The sequence below is a fragment of the Penicillium verhagenii genome (assembly GCF_028828195.1).
Source record: "Penicillium verhagenii strain IBT 33310 chromosome Unknown utg000012l_segment0_segment0, whole genome shotgun sequence".
NCBI lineage: Eukaryota > Fungi > Ascomycota > Eurotiomycetes > Eurotiales > Aspergillaceae > Penicillium > Penicillium verhagenii.
The window spans coordinates 965,039-988,437 of NW_026643176.1; the positions used below are offsets into that span (position 1 = coordinate 965,039).

The 23,399-nt window shown below is 48.0% G+C and overlaps 11 protein-coding genes across 11 annotated transcripts; 5 read left to right on the forward strand and 6 right to left on the reverse strand.

Annotated features, from left to right (window-relative positions):
* Positions 1-504: 504 nt before the first annotated feature.
* N7466_011025 (Phyllocladan-16-alpha-ol synthase) lies at positions 505-3,511 on the reverse strand (the record flags this gene model as incomplete). Its single annotated transcript, XM_057170414.1, has 2 exons — positions 505-2,250; positions 2,306-3,511. 2 exons carry the CDS (start codon positions 3,509-3,511, stop codon positions 505-507), a joined length of 2,952 nt encoding a protein of 983 aa, XP_057016146.1.
* A 1,332-nt stretch (positions 3,512-4,843) lies between these two features.
* N7466_011026 (cytochrome P450) lies at positions 4,844-6,591 on the forward strand (the record flags this gene model as incomplete). Its single annotated transcript, XM_057170415.1, has 5 exons — positions 4,844-4,906; positions 4,987-5,472; positions 5,528-6,145; positions 6,198-6,367; positions 6,435-6,591. 5 exons carry the CDS (start codon positions 4,844-4,846, stop codon positions 6,589-6,591), a joined length of 1,494 nt encoding a protein of 497 aa, XP_057016147.1.
* A 612-nt stretch (positions 6,592-7,203) lies between these two features.
* N7466_011027 (cytochrome P450) lies at positions 7,204-8,865 on the forward strand (the record flags this gene model as incomplete). The annotated part of the gene is made up of 3 exons (XM_057170416.1): positions 7,204-7,395; positions 7,462-7,734; positions 7,846-8,865. 3 exons carry the CDS (start codon positions 7,204-7,206, stop codon positions 8,863-8,865), a joined length of 1,485 nt encoding a protein of 494 aa, XP_057016148.1.
* A 335-nt stretch (positions 8,866-9,200) lies between these two features.
* Positions 9,201-10,322, reverse strand: N7466_011028 (uncharacterized protein; the record flags this gene model as incomplete). Its single annotated transcript, XM_057170417.1, has 3 exons — positions 9,201-9,699; positions 9,906-9,981; positions 10,043-10,322. 3 exons carry the CDS (start codon positions 10,320-10,322, stop codon positions 9,201-9,203), a joined length of 855 nt encoding a protein of 284 aa, XP_057016149.1.
* A 1,024-nt stretch (positions 10,323-11,346) lies between these two features.
* Positions 11,347-12,396, forward strand: N7466_011029 (putative zinc metalloproteinase; the record flags this gene model as incomplete). Its single annotated transcript, XM_057170418.1, has 1 exon — positions 11,347-12,396. The coding sequence occupies one exon, from the start codon at positions 11,347-11,349 to the stop codon at positions 12,394-12,396; it is 1,050 nt and encodes a 349-aa protein (XP_057016150.1).
* Positions 12,397-12,698: 302 nt separating this feature from the next.
* Positions 12,699-14,149, reverse strand: kat1 (putative 3-ketoacyl-CoA ketothiolase (Kat1); the record flags this gene model as incomplete). Its single annotated transcript, XM_057170419.1, has 4 exons — positions 12,699-13,126; positions 13,193-13,769; positions 13,848-14,028; positions 14,082-14,149. 4 exons carry the CDS (start codon positions 14,147-14,149, stop codon positions 12,699-12,701), a joined length of 1,254 nt encoding a protein of 417 aa, XP_057016151.1.
* A 633-nt stretch (positions 14,150-14,782) lies between these two features.
* Positions 14,783-15,577, reverse strand: N7466_011031 (uncharacterized protein; the record flags this gene model as incomplete). Its single annotated transcript, XM_057170420.1, has 1 exon — positions 14,783-15,577. One exon carries the CDS (start codon positions 15,575-15,577, stop codon positions 14,783-14,785), a length of 795 nt encoding a protein of 264 aa, XP_057016152.1.
* Positions 15,578-16,096: 519 nt separating this feature from the next.
* On the reverse strand, positions 16,097-17,147 carry N7466_011032 (uncharacterized protein; the record flags this gene model as incomplete). Its single annotated transcript, XM_057170421.1, has 2 exons — positions 16,097-17,016; positions 17,126-17,147. The coding sequence occupies 2 exons, from the start codon at positions 17,145-17,147 to the stop codon at positions 16,097-16,099; spliced, it is 942 nt and encodes a 313-aa protein (XP_057016153.1).
* Positions 17,148-17,420: 273 nt separating this feature from the next.
* On the forward strand, positions 17,421-18,905 carry N7466_011033 (DASH complex subunit ASK1; the record flags this gene model as incomplete). Its single annotated transcript, XM_057170422.1, has 4 exons — positions 17,421-17,511; positions 17,573-17,679; positions 17,740-18,703; positions 18,769-18,905. 4 exons carry the CDS (start codon positions 17,421-17,423, stop codon positions 18,903-18,905), a joined length of 1,299 nt encoding a protein of 432 aa, XP_057016154.1.
* Positions 18,906-19,223: 318 nt separating this feature from the next.
* On the reverse strand, positions 19,224-21,172 carry N7466_011034 (uncharacterized protein; the record flags this gene model as incomplete). Its single annotated transcript, XM_057170423.1, has 6 exons — positions 19,224-20,106; positions 20,167-20,250; positions 20,306-20,391; positions 20,454-20,621; positions 20,702-21,090; positions 21,139-21,172. 6 exons carry the CDS (start codon positions 21,170-21,172, stop codon positions 19,224-19,226), a joined length of 1,644 nt encoding a protein of 547 aa, XP_057016155.1.
* Positions 21,173-22,157: 985 nt separating this feature from the next.
* Positions 22,158-23,378, forward strand: N7466_011035 (FAD-dependent oxidoreductase; the record flags this gene model as incomplete). The annotated part of the gene is made up of 1 exon (XM_057170424.1): positions 22,158-23,378. The coding sequence occupies one exon, from the start codon at positions 22,158-22,160 to the stop codon at positions 23,376-23,378; it is 1,221 nt and encodes a 406-aa protein (XP_057016156.1).
* Between the last annotated feature and the right edge of the window lie 21 nt (positions 23,379-23,399).

The window sequence follows — 23,399 nt, forward strand, 5'->3', positions numbered from 1 at the left end:
CAGCTATGGAGCATAATCCAGATAGCCTTACTGCGACAGAGCGGGCTACTGCTGAGCAACGTACCGACTTTTGTTTCCGGGTAGCTACTACTCTTCCCTTGGAGTACAAGAACTTGACTTCGGATGCCTTGAAGGTTGCTGAGGAGCTAAAGAAGGGGATCAAGACTGTATCTGGCTTGACTTCCGGGTTTGGACTTTACGAGCCTGGGATTCTATGCATACTACATAGACATGCGCACCAGTCTTTCAAATGCCCAAGTCACACTTCATGAGATCAACTGCCCTGGAGTAGGTGAATCGAAAATTGAATAATACGCGAATACCAGCCTAACTTGACAGATGTTATAATAGAAGCAGCGCATAGATATTTTGAGGAATACGGTCACAGACGACATCTGGATCATATAGTCTAGTAAACTAGCAACATTGAAAGAGACTTAGGTTTGACTGATCAAAAAATATACATAAGAAAACACATCTAAAATCTAGGATTTCCAAGGATCATCACGCATCAACAGACATCCGACCCAAGATCTTTCGGATCGCAAGATTCTCGCCTAATCCCTGGTTCTCCAGCTCTCCAATCATCTCCAAGGCCTCCATCTTGAGACTAGCAACAAATTCCCGAGTATAATCAAAAGTATTGGTACTTTCCATATACGCAACCGCATATCTCTTTAGATCATCATCCTGGGACTTCTGTTTCAGAACATTGATCAACTGCCGATTGGTAGGATTCGACCGAATGCTGTGAATAATCGGGAAAGAGAATTTGCCTTCCGTAAGATCTTCGCAAAGACCCTTCTTCTGCAAATAGCTCGGTGATTTCAGGTTCAGATAGTCATCACAAATTTGGAAGATAATGCCAAACAATCGAACGATTGGAACAAAATCCACCTTCACAGTACTGCCAATCTGAAGTAGCTCAATGGCCAGACAAAACAGGGCTCCTGTTTTGTTGGTGACCATATCCAGATATTCACTCTCTGTGGGGCAGATGAGAGAATCGCGCCAAAAGACATCCATACCCTGGCCGCGATGCAGGTGAATCAGGGCATCAACGTAAATTTCGATCGCTCTTGGGTTCTTCATTTTCTGGATCTCCTGTAATGCGAGGAAATATACATAGTTTCCAGAATTGAATGTTTGTGCCGTGCCGAATATGTTGTGCGCTACTGGCTGGCCCCGTCGTAGTAGAGAATTATCTTCGATATCGTCGACGAGTAATGAAGCCGTATGAAGCATGGAAATGACCTTCTCAACAGTCTGTAAATGCTCTGGAGGGACTTGGAGCCAGACATTAAAAGCCTGGATGAATGCGGATCTCATGTTTTTCCCCGGCAGGGTCTCGAGGTAATCGAACGGTCCCAGAAGAATCTTTTCTTGTTCAATAGACCATTCTGGACGTTGGCCAAGACTGGCGGCGCGGATGGTGCGGAGTGGTTTTGTCTCCGTGCTGTCTGGCGGGTGTTCTTCATGCATCTGTGGCTTGCTATCGTGGATGTTCCCTTTGACCGACAGCTGTTCAGGGGGGCTTGTATTCACTTCACCAACATCTGTCTGGATGTCTTTGACATGAAGCTCATGATTCTCAGGAGTATTCTCTGAGATACCATTAATATCAGAGCCATCTGTTTCAGATCCGTCTGTTCGAGAGCCGTTCGTCTCAGGGCCATTTGTTTCAGAGCCGTGCGTCTCGGAGCCGTGAGTTTCAAGACAGTAGTCTCCAGGGCCATCTGCACCCTTGATTTGGACTCCAAGAGGCTCGGGATGATATATATTTACCCCATTGGCAATATGGGAAGTAGATTCTCGCCCATCCCCCTGGGGCATATCAGCTGCACACTTCAATGCAGCCAAGGTGTATGCCTGCGACAGTATTTCCGATTCATAAGTGACTTTCTCAACCCAGAGACGTTCCGAGCCCACCAAAGTGTCTGAACGTAGAACCGAGCAACCATCTCGGATTGCCGTTAGAAGCTGATGAGAAGGTGCATCGGAGAATTCAAATTTAGCCGCATATGTAAGAATGAGGACCGCGTATGAGGTTTCCTCCTTTGAGCCTTTGGTGCCCCATGAACCAGTCCGACTCTGTTGATGCAGGACTGAGATTGTCATGTCATGGAGCAGTGCAATGAGGTCTTCCTCCAGAGCCTCCCTCAGGGACAGTAATTGGGAAGTTTGCCATAGCTCATGCAGGCGGGCAATGGCTTGAGTCATGAGCATCCATGAGTAGAAGGGGGAAAGGTTCTATGTTTCAGTCAGCATGGAACTCCTCTCTCTTATCGGGGTCGGATATTCGTACCCATTTATCGCGGACTTTCAATTCAGATTCTCTGAAGTGTGTGTACAGAAAACGGGTTGCCTTCTCAATTTGAGGTGCATACTGAGTCGGGTCACTGGTGTGGAGTAGTGCCAGTAGAACATTGCAGTTCGCTGAAAAACTCGGGTCACGTTCGTGTGGATAGGTTTTAAAATGATGATCGGCTTCAAATGCCTTCAGCATAGCATCCGGTGACACCTCTTGTTCAAGCAGATTGAGTACGAGAATGGTCTTGGCTGTATCATCTGCATCCGCGCAAACATTAGGAACGAAGCCCATGGTTCCTTGGTTTGCAACAAGAGTATTGTAAAGAAACGAGCGAGCTTTCTGAACACTTGGTAGTGATTTCAGATCCAAGCCAAAGTCGGCTTCGAGAAGTGTGGACAGCGTCCAAGTGATTTCAAAAATAGTGGATGGGAAAGCACTTGGCACGCCCCCGGAGCCCTTTCCAGACGCGTCTTGAATGACGTGGCGGAGGTATTCCTCACACTCATCATCCCACTCTGCAGCATGCATGAGCACCGCGGCGGTGGATGAGGGTGACGCCATAAATGAGCCATTGACCTTGTGATGATGCACACGGTCAAAGTCGATCAGACCAATAAATGCCTCCAATGAATGCAGAGCGGTCGTCTGAACAGGTGCGTAGAGGAACTCGGGCTTAAATCGAGCCAATTTATGGTCCCGGACTGCATACAGTCGATCGCGTCCAGGGAAGGAAAACACAATGTTTTCTGCTTCCAGATAGCCCAGCAACGCGGGGACAAGAATCTCAAACCCGACATGTAGTGTGGAATCCACATCCCATGCTTGGAGTAGCGCTTGCAAGGCCAGTGTCGCCCGATCGATACGCCCTTGGAGACTTTCATGCGAGATGGTGCTGTTTTGAAGAGGTGTGTTGAGATGTCGCTTCAGTGACAATAATGATGCAGCGGTATTGAGAATTCCATCAATCTGTGAAGCGTACGTGATCCAGCTTCCGTCCGCAAGTTGATTATCCAGAATATACCCAAAGCACTCGGGGAATAGCCATGTATTCTGCTCACATACGGACTTCCGGATCATTGACACCCATGCAGTATCATAGATGGCGGGACTCATGAAGCCCAATCCATGGGAGTCTTCAATGCGCTCGGTCAATTGGTTGACCAGCACCGCTGCTGATTGATGCAACAAGGTAGAGTCCATTGTAGTAAATTTCCAGTATACTTACTATCTAAAACACCTGCCCTGGTGCAGGTGGTGACTATATCCTCAAAGGCCCTGGTTTTCCCCACGTTGACTGGATACGTTCACTTGCGACCCCTCTTACTTTGATCTTTATATTAATAATATTATCATTGATAACAAATTATCTCCGCATCATGATAATTACCTTCACCGTTGAGTTTTTCAAAGCTGACATTCACACGTGCATCCTTCATCCCACTCCTCTCAACAGCTTCGTTTCGATACTACATACTTCTGAATCCTGAAACTTCCCACAGCCCCACTGTGGGCCGTCAAAGTAAACTTCCCCGCTAGCAAGGTCCGACATTTGACCGCATCCATAGGGCTTTCTACGATTGCTACTGAGGTGATGTGCTTACTGCTTACCCCTCAGTAACGAATAGGAACGGCATCCTTCACGGAGGAACTAAACCCAAATCAACGGGATGTTGCACATTAGAGTAAGCTGATGGGATGCAGGGCTTCTTGCCAAGTAAATGTGGAGCACTTGAGGCAAATACACTTCGTCAGCCTCCGCGTTAACGCAGGATCCGTATGTAACGGTATGTTAGCTCGCTGCAAACTAGTAGGTCAGTATGTACTAGTAATATTACGGTAATACGTAATATTACCTGCTATATACTCACTTTCTGCAGGTATCCATCATTTCTGCCTTTTTATGCCACCTCTTCACTCCAATCATTGGACAGTTCCATGACGAGATCCATTGCCGTTGCTAACACCATCTGAGAAACCCGATGTCGCGTATTACCCCAAACAAAACCACCCCCACTCTTTACGAGGGCCTTATTTTGGCCAAGACCGACCGCTGCGCCCCATGCACACAGGCTGCCACCGAAATGAAGATGCTTCCTGCAAGGCCAAGAGCCTCGATCTGCCGATTTCTTGGTTTATGACTTATTTGGGGAAGAATTTGGCGATTGGACAGAGGGCACGGTCTGGGATATCAATCAGTCTCCAGCAAAGGAGCCAGACAAATGAGGATTTTGTGAAACCATCAGTGAGGGGTAGAGATCCTACCCAGGAATGAGGGGTTTGAGCGCCTTCCTTCGACTATTCATTCTACTATTTTCCGACGAGGTTCTCTTGTCAGCAAGGGAACGCCTTCGACGCCACAAGGTGGACGTGGACGTGGACACCGAAATATATCCGTTTCTTTCGGACCAGAAACTACCACCCCGGTTCCAAGATTACTTCTGAGGTTTCTTGCGACTTCGAAACTATATACTTCTGCTGGGTGGTGATAGTTTTTTTTGTACACTTCGAAACTCTCCAACGCATCCACTCAGCATGGCGCTCTCGGCGATCCTCAGCCTATCTCTCTCTCAGGCGATCGTGCTATCGATAGGTGTGGTATGTTGTTTCATGGGATCGGACTCGAGATCTTCAATGTTCTCGTGAGACTTGAATTGCTAACTTCAATTTAATTCAAGCTCCTAACTTACGTGGCTGGAACTGCCATATACCGAATCTACTTCCACCCGCTGTCCAAATATCCAGGTCCGAAACTGGCAGCTGCAACACGTTTGTGGTGGACATGGCACCAGCTCCGCGGTAAATTCCCATTAACTGTGCATGAATTGCATCTGAAGTATGGCGAAATTGTCCGAATTGCACCCTGTGAACTCTCTTTTACAGGAGCCGACGCATGGAAGGAAATCTATGGATTTCGCAGTGGCCTGCCAGAGAATCGCAAGGATCCAGGCGAGAACACGGACGCCGACAAAAGACATCCAACAATTATCAATGCCGATCGCAAAACTCACGGTGATTTGCGTAAGCTACTTTCCAATGCTTTTTCGGATAAGGTATTGAAGGGTCAAGAGCCTGTATTGTTGCATTACATCGATCTCCTTGTCAATCGATTGCAAGAGGTGGTGGAAAGTAACGAGCCAGTGGATATTGTGAAGTGGTTCAACGTATGTAGTAGTATACCGAGACGTGAAAAGACAACATCACTGACAATATGGATAGTATGTGACTTTTGACATCATTGGTCATTTGGCTTTCTATGAACCCTTTGACTGCTTGAAGAACACCGAGTATCATCCGTGGATGTCTATGATATTCAACGCCATTATGTACGTGCACTATATTCGCACTTTCCAGCGATTCATCGATGTCCGCTCCATTATCCTAGCAGTCATGCCTAAACGCATTGTTGAGCGCCGAAAATGGCATATCGGGCTAGTCGCAGAGAAGGTGAAGCGCCGCAAACAGCAGCATCCTGACTACATTGACTTCATGAGCCACTTGATCCAAGCCGAGGAGAAAGGACATTTAACGGATCCCGATCTTGTAGCCAATGCAAACCTTATGGTTATTGCTGGCAGTGAGACGACGGCGACAATCTTGTCTGGAACAGTCTATTATCTGTGCACACACCCTCATGTGATGCAGAAGCTACTTGAAGAGGTCCGCACCTCATTTGCTGCTAGTGACGAGATTAACATTGCGCGAATCAGCAAGCTCAAGTATATCAATGCGGTGATTGATGAGTCTTTCCGTCTCTACCCACCGGCCGCTGGAAGTCATCCTCGCATTACGCCTCCTGAGGGGGCTTATATCATGGGCCAATGGTTACCAGGCAATGTACGTATCAACTTCCTCTTCCGCCCAATCATGTCTAATATGTAAGCCATAGACATCAATGGGCATGGCTCAATATGCTGTGTTCCGCTCTCCCGCCAATTTCAAAGATCCCGAGCTCTACCTCCCCGAGAGGTGGTTGGATACCGAAGGGCCATATGCTGATGATAAGCGGGATGCCCTCCAACCATTCTCTTTCGGGCCCCGAAACTGCATTGGCAGAAAGTATGAACTCTAATCTACCTGGTTGGGTTGAAGGATCGCAATGCTAACCTCGCTCTTACTCGTTTAGCTTGGCGAATATTGAACTGAGATTGATTCTTGCAAAGATGCTCTGGCATTTCAATCTAGAATTGGAACCGGAGTGTATCAATTGGCCGAAAGATCAATATATCTACACTTCATGGGAGAAGATTCCCCTGAAGATCCGAATTACGGCACGAAAGTGATATGATGGGCTTGGAAAGCAGGAAAGGGAATGTGCATCCAATGTTCAAAGTCAGTCTATTGTATACTTGGTAGAAATTGTCTCAGAATTCAAGAATCACTAAGCCTCTCTTTGCAATGTCTCATTTCTTCATTCTCATTAATCCAAAATTTAAATAAATCTCAAAATCTGATATCACCTCGCATTCATATCCATTGTAGTGAGTGGTCAAAAGTCACACACCGTACATACCAGTAGATAAGAATATCTCGGTCAACAAATGTGGTTAACAAGAGTTCCCCGACGGCCCAGCCCAAATTCATCCCGCGCGATGTAACAGTGCGCGTGGCGTCCCATGCGTTCAAGGATTTGAGTTCCGGGGATTCATGCAGAACTGCAGAAGGATCAACGCCTCCAAAGTTAAACATGATGAGATTCCTTGCAAGTTGCAGCTAAAAGCCGATTACAAGTGGTATTTACCGGTACTGGTATCCATGTTGTAATTCTCCGGTATTACCAAATACCCGGTATAGTAGCCATAGTAGATTCGGCATATGTGAGAGAAAGGCAGGGGGGAAACGGAATGATAATTGGAGAAAGGCTTTCAACTATCCTGTTCAACAACTATCGGGCCATGTCTGCTTCGAAAGTAGCAGCCATCTGCTGCGTTTTGCAGACGGCGATTCTCTGCCAATTTTACCCTACGCAATCAAAGACCGCAATTTCAAGTTTATCTGTGGTTCTATACTTTTTCTTGTTTCTCAGCTGGAAGCTCTATCTATGGCCTCTCTGGCTCAGTCCCTTGCGTAATCTGCCCGAGCCTTCGGTAAGTAGGCCAGCGATGGCGTGGAAAGCAACTTGAAATCAAGATCACTGACAATTGGCGTTTTAGGGTGGGCACCGATTTTCCGGCCATGTGAAGCTGGTCCCAAATGAGCGATCAGGAATGCCTTTACAGGAATGGATTAATGAAGTGCCCAATACCGGGCTGATTCGATATCGCATGCGATTTAACAAAGAGGTGGTCTTTGTCACCAATCCCAAGGGCCTTTCCGAGGTGTTGGTTCAAAAGAACTATGAATTTTCGAAGCCATACAAACTACGGAAGGGACTCGGTCGAATTCTGGGGGTTGGATTGCTTATTGCTGAGGGGGAGGAACATAAGGTATGCTTGTGTACTCGATATTCTTACGAAACTAGGGGAAAGAGAAACATCAATTCAGGCGATCTGGTATTCTGGTATTATGGAATGCTAACATAGGATTCTTACAAACAGAGACAACGCAAGCTCCTAATGCCAGCCTTTTCCCACCGACACATCAAAAACCTCTATCCAATCTTCTGGGAAAAATCCGTTGTGCTGGCCCAAGAGATAAACGCGAACATCGAGAGAAATGTGGACAAATCGAGTGAAGTCTTCGATGTCGGGGACTGGCTAGCACGGGCTACCTTGGATATCTTAGGTGCAGCTGGGCTTGGGGAGGAGTTTGACACGCTTCACCATCCAGATAACGAGATAGTTCGGGCCTACCGAGATGTCTTTGAGCAAAAGCCTCCTAATAGCCTTGTGGGAATTGGAATGTTCTTGTTGCGCGAGGCCCTCACATCGACACTAAATCTACAGCGGAATGACAGCATCTCCGTGGCTACCAAGACCCTGACAGGTGTGGCGCGGAAACTCATCGGCCGAAAAAGGGAAGTCGGTACTGAAAAACTGGAAAGCGATGGCAAGGATATCATTTCCGTGGCTCTGGCGTCGGGGGCTTTCACGGACTCAATGTTGGAAAACCATCTGTTGACTTTCCTAGCCGCCGGACACGAGACTACAGCGACGTCTATGACGTGGGCCCTGTATGCCCTATGCATATATCCTGCCGTCCAGCAGCGACTAAGGGAGGAGGTGCGAGACAAATTGCCGCGGGTTTTGGATGATGCTCCGGCTCTTCCTATGACAGCCGAGCTGTTGGACAGTCTTCCGTATTTGCATGCCGTCTGCAACGAGGTCTTCCGGATTTATCCCCCAGCCGGCATGACTCGACGTGTGGCAGTCAACAATACCTCTATCTTGGGGCAGTTTATTCCCGCTGGTACAGAGATCGTGGTCTCCCCAAGAGCGATGAATGTGTCGCGAGAACTGTGGGGCGAAGACGCCGCCGTTTTTAACCCGGATCGATGGCTCGGGCCGAACCGAGCCAATACTGGAGGAGGAACGACCAACTTTTCCTTTATGACTTTTCTTCATGGTAAATGTGGCTCTATTGCCTCTCTGAATCGCTTTGCTAATATGGATTTGTAGGCCCACGGTCTTGTATAGGACAAGGATTTGCTCGTGGCGAGTTTGCCAGTCTACTTGCGGCGTTGGTAGGCACTTTTGAGATGACTTTAGCTCAGGATCCAGATATAGTTATCGAGACGGGGCTGACTTCTCGGCCAAAAGGAGGATTACGAGTGAGATTCAGTCCTGTCAAGCCAATGTGAGCTAAAATGTTTGAGCATTGGTAGTTTTATAGATAAAACATAAATCAATTATCAAATTTCATCCGTATATCTCTTCCAATAGAATGTGTAAGCAGTACCTGCAGAATTGGATATCATCTACTGCCTGCTATAAGTATACCAAAGACCAAAATCTCACTCTATCTCCTCCATTGGCTGATGGGGGGACAGATCTGACATCACATCCTTTCCGAAATCCTGCAATCCGACCCGAATCCAATCAGGAAGCGCTCGTGTCGGTGGTGAGATATAAGCCAAGGCAGGCGTCATCCGATTTTGCGCCCGCCCACTCCAAAGTATCTCGGTAATCAGTGAGCCGACATCATTGGGCCCCAAGAGCGTGACAGATGCTGGCGTCTTTATGCCGCGAAACATCTTGGTTTGTACAGCCGAGGGTGCCATACAGGACATTCTCACAGCGGGTGCCTTGTAGACATGTCGCAGCTCTGTCTGGAGACCTTCGTATATAGCCAATGCAGCAGCTTTGGTGGCAGCATAATCCACCACGCCAGATGTGGCTAAATGACCTGCTTGTGAGGCCATTATGAGGAAGTGGCCATGATTATGTGTGACCATTGAAGGAAGAAAGATCTGCGCTGTCCAGATCAGAGCAAGATTGTTGACAGCGAATGTCCTGGGACCTGTTAGTATGGGAAGATATGATAAAGTCTGGGTCCTCACAGTTCAATATCGCGTGGCGTGGCATGGAGTAGGGGTTTGCCACGACAGATACCTGCATTGGCTACTACACAGGTAGGATCACCGACGTCTCTATATCAAGGTAAGCTCTTGCTCTTGGCCAATTAGGATACAAGGGGTTTCAATGCTGGAAGCACACACCGACGGACAGTCTCGGCGACAGATTCAAACTCGGTTCTATTAGTCAAGTCGCATCGGTAATAGTGAACGTTTTTCGCTGAACGAATATATCAGCTATATAAGTCTTTCATTTGTAAGTGTTCAAGGTGGATTCTCACGAGCATCATATGTCAAAGGCCGAATATCAATCACAATAACGGTGGTACCGCGTTCAGCCAGCTTCTGGACTGTCGCTGCACCAATACCATCTGAGCCCCCTGTAACTAGCACAACCTCTTTTTTCCAATCGAAAGTGGCTTCAACTCCATTATTTAGAGCTCGAGAGTTGAGATATTTGTTGAGCCGGTAAGCCGTCCACAATAGACTCAAGGGAATCAAATTCCAAGCCATCGGCTGTCGGATAGCCTGAGAGGCCAGATTTGCCAAATGTGTAGCCATGATAAGTCAGTCGAGGATTTTGTTCATCTCAAGCAACATTAGTGATGGACCTCAAGGGACCAGGTGTATTATATGCAGGAAGTGGATACCCCCGCATGTAATATTTACAAGCGGATACATGGTGTTTTGAGCGAAACGTGAGAAGCCGTTTATGTATAGAGGAAAATTACGGTAATATTCATGATCGGAGAGGATCCGTCGGGCATGACTATAATTAAATGATTAAATTGATAGAATCAACTACTGGCTTGATGCTCGGCCTAAAGTCGGGCACTTGGAATCTTACCCGCCGTTCATACACGCTAATCGAAACTTTACGAAGAAACTACACCCCTTCAAATGTTTACTTGGGAGGGAAATCGTCACCCAGTCGGCAGTTGAAAGGTCATGACTCATGCTGCTAGGTACCATTTTGTCAATTACTAGATTATGAAACTAAATGAATGGCCGACAATCAGGTAACAAGTCATCTCACAATTCTGTCAACAAAAAAGATCCAGGCGTCCCCCTGGAGGTGTGGACTATTGCGAGAAAATGTGCTATAATCATAGGCGGTTAAAAAAATATGGGTAAATGAATGGTCAATTTCTGGGAGGACTTGGTAGGACTTGTGGCTCATGCCTTTCTTGTCAATGGGGGCGAAAAATGATAAATGATGTAAAAAAGGAACAAGGAAACAGAAAAAAAGCCAACCTAATATGCTGCCTTGACCGTTTTATTAAACAGTTTTTCAAGTCCAGTTATGATCATGAGTGCTGCGAGTTAATATTTGATATTTATATCACATTTACAACGGGGAATATTCCAATTCAATGTCAACACAAGAGACGCAGGGCTATATAGAAGTTATCTCCGTCGCTCACTTATCTCCGCGCTGACAAACACTAGCGTAGAAGGCCGTCGAATTCGCTATCTAATCAGACTCATCAAATATATTTGCTAAAGGCCGACTCTCTCATTCTCTTCACGCGCTTTCCGTTATCGATCACATATCGTCAGAACATACTACTATAAAAAGCTCATAATGGAGTCCAGTCCACCCTTTGAGCTAACGGTGCACCACCAAGGCACCGCGCATAAATTCAACCTCCCATCAACCGCAACACTGCAAGACCTCGGCTCCGAAATCGAAGCGACACTGAACATTCCAATCTCGAATCAAAAGCTCCTCATAGCCCCAAAGCCAGGCCTAAAAAAGGCCCCCTACCCACCCACACCACTCAGCGAACTCCCTCTCTCATCACCCAAATTCAAAGTCACTCTTCTCGGCGCCCCAGCCCAGGACATCGCCGATCTTCACAAACAATCCTCAGATACCAAGAAACGCGAAGAAGCCCGCATCTCCGCTCTCGCAGCCGCCCGTCGAACCAACAAAGCCAACGCAGGCCGCATAGCTGGCGGAGGTGGCGTCCACACCCTCTCCTCCTCGAGCAATAACTACACTTTCGCCCGTTGCCTCCCTCTCTCCTACCTCCCCAACCCAGATCGCGCCCTCAAGTTCCTAGAACGTCTCCGCGATGACCCCGGTATTCGCGCCGCGATGGCAAAACACAAGTTCTCCGTGCCTCTCCTCACAGAAATGAATCCCGCAGAGCACACCACCAGCGAGTCGCGCACCCTCGGTCTGAACAGGAATAAAGGCGAGGTGATCGAGCTGCGTCTGCGCACAGATGCGTACGACGGTTACCGTGATTATAGAACCATTCGCAAGACCTTGTGTCACGAGTTGGCGCATTGTGTGTTTGGGCCGCACGATCGGGATTTCTGGGATTTGACGTCACAGATTGAGAAAGAGGTCGAGAGGGCGGACTGGAAGTCGGGCGGGAATCGCTTGACGCAGAATGAGTTTTATAATCCTGGGGACTGGGAGAGCATGCAAGCTGGAGAGGAGGAATTTGATGAATGTGGGTGGACTGGAGGTGAATTTGTGCTTGGGGGTTTGAGGGATGGGGGCTCGTCTTCTGGATCTACGGGGTCTGGAGCTGAGTCTAGAAGAGACATTATTGCCCGTGCTGTTGAGGAGAGGATGAAGAAGAAGGAGAGTAATAAGGATAACCAGGATGATTCGCGATGAATGTTTGCATCCATGGATTTTGTATACCGCCATGCCTTTTTCCAACCCTGCATATCTCGTTTTGACGTCTTGAATTGATACCCTGCACTGTGCACGTGATGATAACGCTTCTTTCATATTTGACCTAGTACTAGGTATCCTGTGCATGCTTATTATTCCTACTAATATGTAATTATTGATCTTTTGCTATTTATTACGATGGAAAGGCGTATTCAAAGTGTATGTGGCTTGATTTGACCATTTTATATAAACCTTGCCGGGCCGAACGACTATTTAAAAGCCAGTTTCCTATGATAAATGATTTACAGCTGCTCGTTGACGAAAAGACCAGCCATACCCTGGCCAGTACCGATACACATACTAGTAACCAAGACCTTCTTCTTGGTTCGGCGTGCCTCGCTCAAGATAGTAGAGACCTGTCGCGCACCAGTAGCACCCAATGGGTGACCAAGAGCAATGGCACCACCACGGGGATTCACCTTGGCATGGTCGAGGCCAAGGTTCTGGATACAGTAGACAGCCATCGAGGCGAACGCCTCGTTGATCTCATAGATATCGATGTCGTTCTTGTCCAGATTGAACTTGCTAAGAAGTTTGGGGATAGCAGCAGTAGGGCCGATACCCATCACGCGTGGGGGCACACCAGCAACAGTGGCGCCACAGAACTTAGCCAGGATAGGCTGGTTGAGCTCGATAGCCTTGGAGCGGCGCATCAGAAGAACAGCAGCAGCTAAAAATGCATCATCATGTCAGCACGTGCGTCATGTTAAGAAATAATCACAAGAGAGAAACATACCACCATCAGTAACTTGACTAGAGTTTCCACCAGTCGACTTATCACCAAACTGCGGGAATGCAGGCCGGATCTTGGACAAGGACTCGAAAGTAGTTCCAGGTCGGATTCCCTCATCCTTAGTCAAGGTAACCTCCTTAACCTCACCAGTCTTAGGGTCCTTGACCTTAACGGTGATGGGAGTAATCTCATCATCGAACCAGCCAGCGTTCTGGGCCGCTTCCGCACGTCGGAAGGACTCCGCCGCATAGCGATCCTGCTGTTCGCGGGAAATGCCAAAGTCATTTCCGACATTCTCGGATGTCTGGCCCATGGGCTGCATGCAGTCTTGAGCCTCCTGGTTGAGCAGCACCTCGGTGTTGAAGGGACGTTCGAGACGGTCGCCGCCAACAGACATCAGCTCTGCGCCCATCGCAATACCGACATCGATAGCGCCAAGTTGAATCTGGTTGGCAATATCTTGCACGGCCTTCAAGCCCGAGGCGCAGAAGCGGTTTGCGCTGGAGGCGCCAGATGTGTGGGGGATTCCGGCTGCCAGGGAGGCCGCGCGGACCATGTAAGCGGCCTTGGCCTCGCTAACCTGTCGGTTGCAAAGCGCGTTAGAAAAGATAATTCTTTTGAGGCAGCCAGGCCTGGTCAATCTTTATGTTGCACTCACATTACCAAGGCACACATCCTCAACTAGTGCGGGATCGATCTTAGACTTGGCCAGTGTTTCCTTCAGCAGCGCGTAGACAATAAAGTCCAGCTCGGTATCTTTGAAGCCGCCCTTACGCGCCTTGGTCAACGGGGTGCGGAGAGAAGCAGTAATGACCACATCATCGGGGTTCTTCTGGGTGCTTTTGGAATGTTAGTTTCGGTCATTTTTCCAGAATCGGTCTCAGCAACTTACATTGCGGCGAGGCCGCTGGTAGAGGGTTTGAAATGGCCCAGCAGAGAGGTAAGACGATCCGCAGCCATGGTGAAATGTAGGATATAAGACTATGGAGTTTTCTTTGTTAGTAACTTGCGACTTTAGATTTCTTTTGAATGGTATTTGCAGGGGATGCGAATTGTAGGTTGCTGCGGGGAAGCTTGCATATTGCCACTCAGCGAGTAGCAAGGGAGTACAAAGCAGTAGGGCCGGATAGCCCACATGGATCGATAGGAGAGAGCAACTCACTTAAATAAGGGTATAGTTTAAGAAAATAGTAAGAAAGATGGGGAAACGGGAGAGAATGTTGGAGGTTAAGAAGTAGACGGGGACTCCGCTTTACGTCAAAGTTCCCCGAAAATGCCGAGGCTCTTTTGGCGCATCTGGCCCGCTATCCGGGTGTAACAGCTACAAGCCCCACAATAGACACCACATATGAATTTGGGGTATCTTTTACTTGAATCTCTGCCCTCAACGTAATCACAAAATGAGCTTCAGATTTGTAATCGAATGTAAATCCGCAGCCTCTGTGGAAAGTATAACAGATCGTACTACTTGGAAGTCAAAACAAACGGATGCTAAAGCTGCTTTGCTTTGAATTCTCAATCAACAACATCATACGAGCTAGATCATGGCTGTATATACCGAGGTATTTACATGGGTAAGATCCAGATGTCAGCCTACCAATCCACCACACCGTTCTCATCGGAGTATTGTCCTGTTTCTCCATCCTCCGACAAAGTTGCCAGCCGCACAATATTAACAGCAGACTCAGCTGGAGACCGTCCTAGATCACTGAAGTGCGAGAAAGCCGATTTCGTCAAATTCGGACAAGATGCATTAACTTTCCACCCTTGCGCCTTGAACTTGGCTGCGTAGTGCAGCGTGAGCATATTCATTGCAGTCTTGCTGCTGCGATAAACCGGGAACGAGGGCTGGCTCATCTTGTCGTAAAAGCTGGAAGATTCATCAACGCGTAGACCAATGGAGCCCGTGTGTGATGAAACAAACACAATCCGAGCAGGTGTGGCAACCGCCTTCTCCAGCAAAGGTATGAAAGCTTCTGTCACGATGGCCGCGCCGAAGAGGTTGACTTCGTATGCGTCGCGATAAATCTGGCGCAAGGCTGTAAGATCAGGCTTGCTCTCCTCTTTGTTCTGCTGCTGCTTCCAGTAGAGAGCGAGCTCATTGTTTATTCCCGCATTGTTGATCAGCACGTCGATCCGACCATGCTTTGATGCGATGTGGTCTGCTGCTTGCTGAATGGACGTATCGTCTGTCACGTCTATGACGATTGATTCGACCGATTCACCCGAGGGATCGAGCTTAGCGGCAGCCTGCGCGCCATTCTCTGCATTGCGGGAGCCGAGGATAATGTAGTGGTTCTTGTGCTGGAGAAGTTGCTCTGCAGTTGCATAACCAATGCCTTGATTGGCTCCTGTAATCAGGACGATGGTTTGCGAGTTGGAAGTCATGTTGCGATCGTGGTGCTTCAATTTCCAGGTAGGTAGGAATGACTCCTTTAACAGAGGCCTACAAGATTTCTTTATAGTCGGATTTTGTCAAGTGAAGCACTCTAAAATCCGGTTCTTGTGGGTGGTGTACTAGTATACTACTTTTTTGCCTTTCGGATATTGGACCTTAAGTCCGACAGGATCGCCTAAACAACCTGACATGCAAATAACGAACCATTCTAAGTGACATTTTACTTGGCCACATCACTGGAGGTTATGACTCCATCGGCTGAACATGGTTGGAAGGATTAGTCCAGGTTATAAGCTTATTTTAAAGATAGTACAGTTTCAGATTGAAGGAGTATATTTCAACAAATGAATTCGTATGCAGTAGCAATCAATATCATTGGAACCAAAGCAAGATCCAACCGGTCGTATTCCTAAGCAAAAAATGAAATCCCATTCCCTAGTCCAAGTCAACATGCGCCATTGCCTTTGCCCTTTAAAGATTTGATTACGAAAGAAAAACGCAGGTATCTATCACAGCAACTGTTGATGACCAGCATCATGCTCGCTGATTACACTTCCAACTTCCGACCAGCTAGTTGGAGTGTCAACGCCTCCGACTGAATGTGCCCAATCGCTCAATGTTCCGTCAGATGATTGGTCGGCAAGCTCATGTATGTCGCTAAAACTGCCTGCTATGGAGGGCGCTGATGAAACATCATGCTGAAACTGGTTTCCATGGCTAAAGTCGTCCAGGTCGGCAATCAATTCTGGCTGTTGTTGGCTAGCATTGGATTCTGAGTGAGGGTGAGTATAATAAACCGAGTTGTCTTCTGTGTGACTTGACGAGGAGGTCGACACAGGTGACTGTCCCCTCACCGGGGAGTCGGAGAACGGATCAAAGAGTATTTCTCCATGGCCATCAGAAGTGGGTGTGAATTGCAGAACGGATTCCGAAATGTGGTGGGGTGGAGTCTCGGGGGCAGTATCAATATGAAGTTGGTCTGTATCAATATCACTGAGCTTCTTGCGGCGGCGGCTCTGCAGATCGCCTCTGTCCACGCCACTTGAGCTAGCCACTGGGTTCGCATTCATTTGGCCGCCATCTTTATTCTGCATACGAAGATTTCCGTCTTGTTCTACCAAAGTATCGAAGCTATCCAGTGGTTTTTGAGAATTTTGTGAGCTTCGATGAGACTCCAGTACGGCAGCTCTCCGTAAGATCTCTTCACGTGCGATGCGTCTGCGTCTTTCTGCCGCCTCTCCCGCTTCTTCGGTCATAGAAATATCATCTCGAGTTGGGGAAGCGGAACGGCGTGGTTGTATTTCATCGCCTAGGCTGTGCAAGGCAACCGCAATCTTGCGTCGTGAATTGTTCATCCACTCCTGGAACTGGGGAGATTGATAGACAGCCACACCTGCAGCGACCAGCACGGTGACCGTCACCATAATACCTGCATAGATCATCAGAGGCTATATCCATAGCGGGGAACTGATAAGAGCGAGTATACACCGCCTGGAGGATCCGGCAAGAGTAGGCTGACGGCGAGAGAAGTTACTGACCTTTCGCAAGTGGTGCAGGCATGATGGATATAGCCTATCTCTAGAAATTTTGGGGGGTTTTTTGGTGAAGCTCGTCTCGTCACTAGGTGAAGACAAGCTTGGAAACTTGGAACTGTCGGATGATGCCTGGAGCATGACTTATGTCATCACATGACTAAGAATAGCCCTTATCCAGAGCCCTCAAAACACACCGCTTTTGGCAGAGTTCCCCGCGCGTGGAGTCGACGCGGAGCTTGATTGTTTTCTTTCTAATCAATCAGAAGATCGGCTTGATCGATTCCAAGAACCCGACACAATGTCTCGGCCATCCGTACATCCAGAGCGCCCGCTTTCTCTCACAGAGGAACTCGAAAAACTAGAACAATCTATCACATTGACGCTCCAAGGTAAGCCCAATAGGTGAACCAACTACTGAGACTACATGCTAACCTGCGTGCTCGCTCTTAGAGATCGATCAAAACTTCAGCCAAGCACACCGCATTGTTACAACAAGCATTCTGCCTCTGGTAGCACAATACACCGAACATTCCCGCGATGTCTGGGATGGTGCCAAGGTTGGCAACCTCAGGAGAAGAATTCTAGGACATGCCAGTTTATACTAACAAATAATCTAGTTCTGGAAACAATTCTTTGAAGCTAGCGCCAATGTATCCTTATCTGGATATGAAGAGCAACCAAAAGATGATGACACAGTTCAAGAGCAAACGGCAATGGAGGAAGAGGACCTTACTGCCGATATGACCCAAAGCACGAGTCACGAAGATCAATCCTATGATACCCCTACGTCACAGCGCCACAATATGCACCACGGTCACGGAGATGACCTCGACCTAACCGAGCTCGCTATTTCCTCGCATAGTACTCCCCGAGGACCTTCTCAATATGTCGACGATGACATGACCACATCTTCCGTCGAGCATTCCTCGTACGAGGACTTGCGAAGACAAATCAACGAAGCAGACGCACCCTTCAGCATGCCCGACTCATCTACACTTCCCTCTACCCCAGGCCGACAACCATTCTTCCCACATGGAGCCTCAGCCGAAAGCCCCATGTCATCCCCCTTCATCCCTCCCGCGTCAGCCAAGTATCAGTCCGCATCGCGAGACACGCGCTATCAAAAGCCCTCCGACCCTGTGCTGCACCAAATGCTTGACAAAACCTACCGCGTTCAGGCTACTCCGCTCGGCAAGAATTACCACAACCCAAGTGGAGGTACGAACACCCGTTCGAAATTCGCGGTCACGCCGAATCAAGCTGGTTCTAGTTCGAGATACGCGTTCAACGATTCGCCCATGTCTAGCCCTGAGCCAGAAGCGCCTCAGATGCACTCGGAGATCTTTTCTTCGCCTATCAAAGGTGTTGATACCCCTGGAACGAATCGCAAGCGACGCACCAGCAGCAACCGCATGCGAGTGACTCCTAAACCTGGTTTCAGTGTTCTGACACCAGCGAAGAAGTCCGGAGGTAATCGTGCCATATGGGATAGTGACGATGAGTTTGATGAGGATCTCGGTCCTAGCCCTCCTAAGACCATGCAGTTCCACATTCCTCAGAGTCGACTTATGCAGACGCCAGGTAAGATAGTTACATAAATCCCCACGCTGTCTTTTTCATCACGCTAATACTTTAATCTCTAATAGCCAAGGAAGCATCCAAGCGTATTGTCACCGATCTCCTAGCCACTGCTGGAGCGGGTGATATTACCGACGACTTCGACGACGAACATAGCCCGAGTATCATTCGCCGCATGGAGCGGCTAGAAGATGACACATTCTGAGGAGTAATTATTCTTTGCCGTTTGGTTGTGCCCTTTTTCGAATCATGACTATTTTTGTATATATCCATCTAGATCGTTGTTATTTTTACTGATATCCTCTGTCCAAAATTATGACGGACTTATTCTTATATGGTTTTAAGACAGCCAAAGGTCATATGTAGGCAAGTAAGATAAATTTATATAATTTGGTATCTAATATAATGTACATTGTGATAATATATGACATATGCCACCTGGGAATTCCGTGTGGACATTGAAAGGACCATGCGTTATAGACGCTGGAAGAGCTACTTGAAAGTAACACTCAAATCTCAGATCTCAAAGCAAAGATCGAATCTTCAACCGCTGGTTCGAAATCCAGCTCTTGAGAGATGAGTCCGATTGTGTAGTAAAATCGCTGCGCTCTGTATCGCTCGATCGTCTTCGCATGGACTCAACAAATTTAGGCCAAGTATTTGTCAAGATAAGGTATTTGATCTCATCTTCAAGCTCATTGAAAAGAGCCATATCAAAATCCGGGGGAATATCTCCCGTGTACCTATTCGCATACGACATCTGCACGCCCTCAAACTCTTGCGGCGGTACAAAGGCATCGACCTCAAACGGCGAAGAATGGTCGACAGTCTTCTCTCCAAAAAGGCTTCGAGCCGGCTGTTCAAAAATAGACTGCATGTACTTCCGTGGTTTGGAAGATATGTTCAGCGGGAACTCTGCATCGTGCGTGCTGATGAAGTTAACGTAGATGCGCAAGGCCTGGTTGAATGCATCTAGGAAGTGCTTTTCATCCAGGCTTTCTGGCCAGTAGGACTTCCACAATGAGACTTCGCTTAGGAATGCGATATTCTCGCCGGAGAAATCGCTTAAGGCGGCAAATTCTTGGAGTTGGTCTGAGTTGTTGCTCAGGGCGTGCTCGAGGGCATCCATTGTGTACATTCTGTCGACCATGCCTTCGTTGAAGAATTCGAGCGCTTGGCCCCTCTCGAGTGTAGACGAAGCTTTTGATGATGATGTTGATTTGAACGAAGATTTTGCCTTTAGCTCGAGTGAGGGCGAGGGTACTTTGTTTAATGCTGACAACGATATGGAGTCATATTTGATTGTCGAGTTGATGGTTTTCTTGTTCAAGGCCCATAGCCTGACGACGTGGAAGATAGGCACAAACACGGTGAGAATTTCCCACATCATGATCGAGATCATGATCCTATGAATTGTTAGCGATTGGGGAGAGCTCATCGTTTCTGGATGTGATATGTGTACTAACCATTGACTCGAAATCCAATAGACATTGACTTTTTCAAAGGCCGGCACGTACGTTGCGACTAAGAACATGGGAGTCGCATGAAGACTAGATATAAATGTCAATAAAGCGGGAACCAACAGTTCAGAGAAGATTCACATACCTAGAAATGCAACAGCCAATAGTTTGGGTGCGCCATCCCATTGTATCGTGGATTCCCCAGGCTTGCCAGATCATAATCGGAGCAACCTTCAAAATATGCCAGGTTAGTAACTTTGAAATAAATCTTGGAAACGCACTGAGATACTCACAATCCATGTCCAAATCACCTGCCAAAATAGGGAAGGCCACCACTCCCAGCCCCGACTTAGATATATGACTTGCTCATCGATTGTGGTGCCGTGGATTTCTGTCCCGGGAATACCGTAGGTCGGATGATACTTTTTGGAAGCGAGCCACATCGCAATGGTAACAAGAAACTATTCGATTGGTGGTCAGTCTCTTTTGTTTGGTGTAAATCCATTCAGCCAATATGTAGGGACAATGAAGCTAGACATACCTGTAATACCATGCCGAGACCAATTAGAAATAGGGTTCTTTTCATGTAAACGATCTTGTTCCAGCGAGATAGCCAGGAAGAATTGCTGCAACTTCTCCTTCTCTCCGTCCGTAGTTCCGGGTGAACGTATTGCTTCTGCATCTTCGCAACATGAAGGAAACGGATGTTGGAAGCATGGAATAGAGCGATGCCGAGGGGCAAGTAGATGCCCATTGAAAAGTACCGAATATCATAGAAGAGAACAGTTTGTACAGTCTGATTAATTGGATATGCGATCTGGCCTGAGATCCAGTAGATGTGAAGAAGTGCAATGGCGGAGAATGATAGCGGTAGGCCGCGGACCCTGAGGATGGGGATGTGGCGATTTATCAAGCAGAACACCATCCCAGCTATTAAAAGCACAGTCCAAACGACACAAAATGAGATGTAAAAGATACCTACCCCATCCCAATTGGGAGGGGAGGTTGGCATGTTGTAGATTGTGAGATTTGCCATGGCTGCCATAGTAAGGCAGGCTGGTAATGGAGTACAGAGTCCAAGGACGACATGTGAAGAACATTAAAGAGGATAAAGCACGGGGATTTGAGTATAAATGCCAGGTGGATCAATTTACCGTTTAGCCCATGGGCAATTGGTCCACGCAATTGTCAGAAATCTGGGCTTCAATGGTCATTGACCAGAATTGGAAATGCAATTGATCGCGATTCGATCGATCAGACCCATCCTGTGCATGACAAGTCGATTGCCACCTCGGGTCAGAATAGTTTCCTGACTGTCGGGATTGGGTAGAGCATCTCATTGGGTGAATGTCAGTTGAACCAAGCATTGCCAAAGCTGAAGATTGCAATTTGAGATATCCTACCATGGTTACCATATGACTGTCCCCGCCGTTGCTAACATTTGAAAAGATCTAGACAATAAAGTGCTGAAAAGCGGGAAAAGTCTAGAAAATCGTATATCTGCGTTTAACAGTTGACTTGGAAAATTTCTGATGTTTGATGTTCCAAGGAATGAGTGGGAAAGGCCATCTTTGAATGAGGTACACGTACGACTACATACGCTGGTCTTGTAGGAATCTCGGAATCTCTACCTATGACGTCGATATACACCCTAATTCTACCCTACGAAGAATGGAAGAGGAAATCTCTTCAAAAATATGCACAAAAAGAATAAAAAGATTAAAACTATTAGGAGGTAATTAAATTACTTACTAGTAGAGTTCAACATGACCTATCTCTACTAGTAGTATGTTTACACTCTTTCAGCATGTCCGACTCAACCAACTCGGTCCCGAGCTTCACCACTTCGGTCCCGAAGCCCTCAACAGCTCAATCTATAAGAATCGAAACATCAGCACAACACCAAAATGCTCTTTCGGTCTAAATTTCATATTGCAACAGCTCATTTCTTAGAAGCCCATTTTCTATCTTTTGTCTTTACAAAAAGAATCTATAAAATGACCCTCCCAGTCCTCATCATCGGCGCCGGTCTAGGCGGCATCTGCCTCGCCCAAGCCCTACAAAAAACCAACATCCCATTCAAACTCTTCGAAAAAGACGACCACCACAACCTCCAAACACAAGGCTATCGACTCAGAATCTCCGAAAGTGGCACCAAAGCCTTAAAGGAGAGCCTAACACCCGACCTCTTCACCCTCTTCCAAAAAACCTGCGCCACAACAGCTGGGTTCGGCATCCGCATCAAACCCGACGGAACACTCATCCCCTTCAGCAGTGCAGGCGGGCCTTCAAAGCCACCCCACGCTACAGCCCTAGGCGAAGCATACACCGTTGACCGCAGCGCCTTCCGCGAAGCACTCCTCACCGGGTTGGAAGAGCACACCTTCTTCGGCAAGGCGTTCTCGCACTACGAGCTCTGCGAAACATGCATCACGGCCCATTTCACCGACGGCTCGAGCGTGGACGGATCTCTGCTCGTCGGCGCAGACGGGGTGCACTCGCGTGTGCGAAAGCAATACATACCCGAATACCCCGCTCTCGACACGGGTCTGCGGATCGTGTTTGGGAAGACGCCGATTACGCCGGCGTTCCTGGCGGCCACGCCCGAGAGTTATCAGGCTGGGATGAGTCTTGCTTCGGATGCGGGGGACGGCGCACAACCGACGCTTTTGTGGGAGGTTATTCGGTTCCCGTGCGCAGTTGAGGAGATCGACTTGCCAGCTCCGTATGTGTACTGGGTGCTTGTTTTTGATCGCGCACATCTCGGCCTTGCGGCGGATGGGAGGCGTTGGCGTGCTGCTGGTCCCGGGGAGGCGGCGGGTCTGGCGCGTCGGTTGACGGGGTCGTGGGCGGATTCTGTGCGGAGTGTGATTGATTTGCAGGATGAGAGTCAGTCGTCTGTTCGGTCGATTTTGTCTGCGGTGCCGGAGATTGCGGGGTGGGAGGCTTCGGCGCGGGTGACGCTTCTTGGGGATGCGGTTCATCCCATGCCGCCTACGGGTGCTATGGGCGCTAACACTGCTTTGCGTGATGCGGCGGATCTAGCGCGGCGTATTGCGGGGGTAGCTGGGGTTGAGGGGGTTGATGATCGAGTTATTGGAGAGTATGAAGCTGATCTGCGTGAGTATGCTAGAACGGCGATTGGTTTGAGTTGGCAAGGTGGTATGAAGAGCTTCGGGCTGAGACCTGTGGATGAATGCGAGAAAATTGTCCTGTAATCAATTGATATGAGGGTTATA